General features: G+C 37.7%; 1 protein-coding gene across 1 annotated transcript in view; it reads right to left on the bottom strand.

Annotated features, from left to right (window-relative positions):
• Window positions 1-3,137, bottom strand: part of LOC106476343 (otopetrin-2-like) — a 19,137-nt gene extending 16,000 nt beyond the window's left edge. The window contains exons 1-2 of the mRNA XM_022380239.1: window positions 2,302-3,137; window positions 1,890-2,041 (exon numbers count right to left, since the gene is read on the bottom strand). Of these exons, the coding sequence (XP_022235947.1) occupies window positions 1,890-2,041; window positions 2,302-2,339 (190 nt within the window). The 5' untranslated portion in view covers window positions 2,340-3,137. The remainder of the gene's footprint in view (window positions 1-1,889; window positions 2,042-2,301) is intronic.
• Window positions 3,138-3,338: the final 201 nt, after the last annotated feature.

Genomic DNA, 3,338 nt, shown 5'->3' with positions numbered 1-3,338 from the left:
TTCTTATTTCAAACAATACTACGTTTCTTATTTCAAACAATACTACGTTTCTTATTTCAAACAATACTACGTTTCTTATTTCAAACAATACTACGTTTCTTATTTCAAGCAATACTACGTTTCTTATTTTAAACAATACTACGTTTCTTATTTCAAGCAATACTACGTATTTCAAACAATACTACGTATTTTAAACAATACTACGTTTCTTATTTCAGTAGCAAATAGTAACTGTTCAACACAAAACCACAGAAATCTTGGGCCAGATTAACCACAATCCAAAATAGTCACTTGCCTGCTAGATGTACTTCCGCAGGGTTACCGAAAGTGTCCTGTTTAAAGAGTAAATAAAATCGAAATTAAGAGTAACAGGTGTATTTATTTCTTGCTTTTGAAGTTCACGTGCAGTGTTGTGTTGTAGCATACATAGTGTGTAATTCTTCTCGTGAGTTATGACACGCTCACGTTTCACTGACGTCACGACAGTATCAATTGCAACGTTAAGCGTCCCTTATGTGACGTCATTTTAGTATCTATTGGCTAACTGACAGACAACACACTACTGTATATTGGTGCGAGTAGCTAAAACAGGTGACCCCTACTAGCGGCTTTCGGCCCTCATTCGGGGAAATAAGCCCACAATTAGTTATGCCTTCTCGGGTCATTTTTTACGTATTTTAATAGCATTGTGTTTAGTACATGGCTGCTTTGATTGGTGAACTTTCAATGCAAAGCGAATGTTGTCGCCTTGCTTATTTTAGTCAACGTCGTCATCGACCTTGGTCTTCTCTCTGCCTCCCGAACTTCCAGACATTTCTCAAGTCATCATATCCGCCTAATTAATAGTTATGACCCATCTCCGAAACTTTATTAACCCCACAAACTCTGCAATAATATTTTGGCGTCAGGGGCGAAGGGGGATATATCAATATCCCTGAACACGCCAATTTCAGAAAGTTTTATTTCCTTTAAAAAGTAAATCCCTGCCACGGTTTTTCGAGATTTGTTTGTTTTTTGCAAAGTAAAAAGAAAGAGGGCTTGCAGTGAAAGGAAAACACGGAAATGATGTTGTCTGTGCGTCCACTATGATCTTAATTCGGCTCTACACAGATTTTATGGTACGTGTCTGTTGTTTTCGTGAAACGCCAAATAACACAGTTAAGCGGTAATATAACCAGTTCAAGGACAGTGTACCAGCGTAAGTGAAAATACTGTTCTGTTGCCTTAGTAACCGAGGTCTGTTGAACTTGAGATTGCCTAGATTTTAAAAACAGTCAGTGTAATAACTGCGAGACTCCCATACCCGGTAAACATGTTTTCTACCTGCATGAGGTATTATTAGCACGAGTTTCTTTCAGCTATACTGAGCATGTGCACTGAGTGTGTGTGTGTGTGTGTGTGTTCGCGAGGAACTGTCCTACCAGGAGCGCTTAACATCAGTGGTCACCTAGCCGTAGGGCATGACCCACATCAAACTTCAGTTACGGACTTCAGGCCAAATTTAACCCTATACTGAGCACATGCACTGAGTGTGTGTGTGTGTTCGCGAGGAACTGTCCTACTAGGAACGCTTAACATCTGTGGTCACCTGGCCGTAGGGCATGACCCACATCAAACTTCAGTTGCGGACTTCAGGGCAAATTTAACCCTATACTTGAGCGTATGTTTGTTGAATGTGTGACCTATGACATTGACGTATATAGAAGTACACAGTGGTCATGTAAAGGTGTAATTACACCCGAGGGACTAACATCCACGCGCTCTACCTTTATTTTTTTTCGTCAGAAGGTTATTACATTTTAGAATAATTACAACTATTTCTCAAACAGTTTTGACGTGAGGCCACTGTTTTTAGATTTTATTACGTCATTTACTTCTCATTTACTTACCTGGTTTAGCACTCCTTCGATCTGCTTGAACACCAGGTGTCCCGAAAGAAGCACTTCGATGCATGGAAATAGGCTTAGGAGTAACGAGAGGGTTATTCTCCGACGGCATACTGTCAGTTGGAGAAGCAAGGGGAGGGGTAATTTCTGTCAAACTGGAGATGGAGACAAATTATTAGTAAACAGTAGTTTACAAAATTCATATCTCAAAAATAAATGCCAAATTTAAAAATTAAAAAGTTAAAAAATAATTTAGTAAATAAAGATAATTAGAATAATGAAGTATTTGTTAAATACGAAGTTAAAGGTTTTCAAGAAGTATCTTTTATTTATTTATTTTTTAACGTATAGTATGGAGAAAGCAACGGATCGAAAATTTTATGATAAAAACGTGGACACTAGTGAAGCACAATACTAAATATGGAAGAAACAGGCTACAGGCTTGAAGCCCATTGCAGTAGTTAGCCCGGGACATTCTAGTCTCAGAGGTGCAAGAATTCGCAGCTACCAATTCTCGAGCCGGACAGATGTGATATGTTGAGTTAGATAAAACACACGAAGAAATGAACCAATGTCACGAAAATGCAGGGTGAAATATTCTTAGTGAAGAAACCGGAGTTATATGGCTTGTGTCTATACGCCCTAAGTTAATTGTCTTGGATGATTTCTCCAAAGATATTAGATAAGGGACAGAAATAAGTTCTGTAAGGACCAATAACAAAGTGGATTTTTGGTTCAAGTCTGATGGAATAGTTCACTTGCACCAATCGAGTTCATGGAACTACTTTTGAAAGTAGATCTGCTAAACTTCTTGAACAATCAGAAAAACACTAAAAATTGTGTATATAACTCCAAACATCGACTTCTCTGCACTTATTAAGTTGCTCTGGGGATCTGTTCTGACTCCAGAAGATAGCGGTAATCCAGAATCTACAAGAAGTTCACCACACAATCTCCTCGTATGTATGCTGTTTCTGATCTGGTCTAACAGTGTTTCACGTAAGGCTCAATAATGCATAAAGAGAAAATAGTGAAGAACATTAACAGTACTAATGAAACAGTAAATTTGAAAATGTTTATAGTGGAATTACTGAAAGATATCTTGTTATGAATTGTTAATTTCTCATGATTACTTAGTTAATAACTTAGCTAGTGATGTGTCTATGTTATTGACCGTAATGGAATGTCTTATTAATGACAATCTGGACTTTCAAAGTGAAGAATTCAATGATTTAGGGTTAGTGTTGTTTCAAGAGAACCTTGACAGTTTCGATATAAATTAATCATTTAACAGTATATAATAAATAAAGAAGTTATTTAATTTATATTCAGTTGTCTCTGTGCAAGTTCTTTATTCCGCACCTAAACTCCCTCGAGTTGGTGGCTTATGCGCTCCACTCTGTGCAAGTTCTTTATTCCGCACCTAAACTCCCTCGAGCTGGTGGCTTATGC

Source organism: Limulus polyphemus, unplaced genomic scaffold, assembly GCF_000517525.1.
Source record: "Limulus polyphemus unplaced genomic scaffold, Limulus_polyphemus-2.1.2 Scaffold10337, whole genome shotgun sequence".
In the NCBI taxonomy this organism is placed as follows: domain Eukaryota; kingdom Metazoa; phylum Arthropoda; class Merostomata; order Xiphosura; family Limulidae; genus Limulus; species Limulus polyphemus.
Note: the sequence above shows the minus strand (reverse complement) of the source record. Positions and strands in the feature narration are given on the sequence as shown.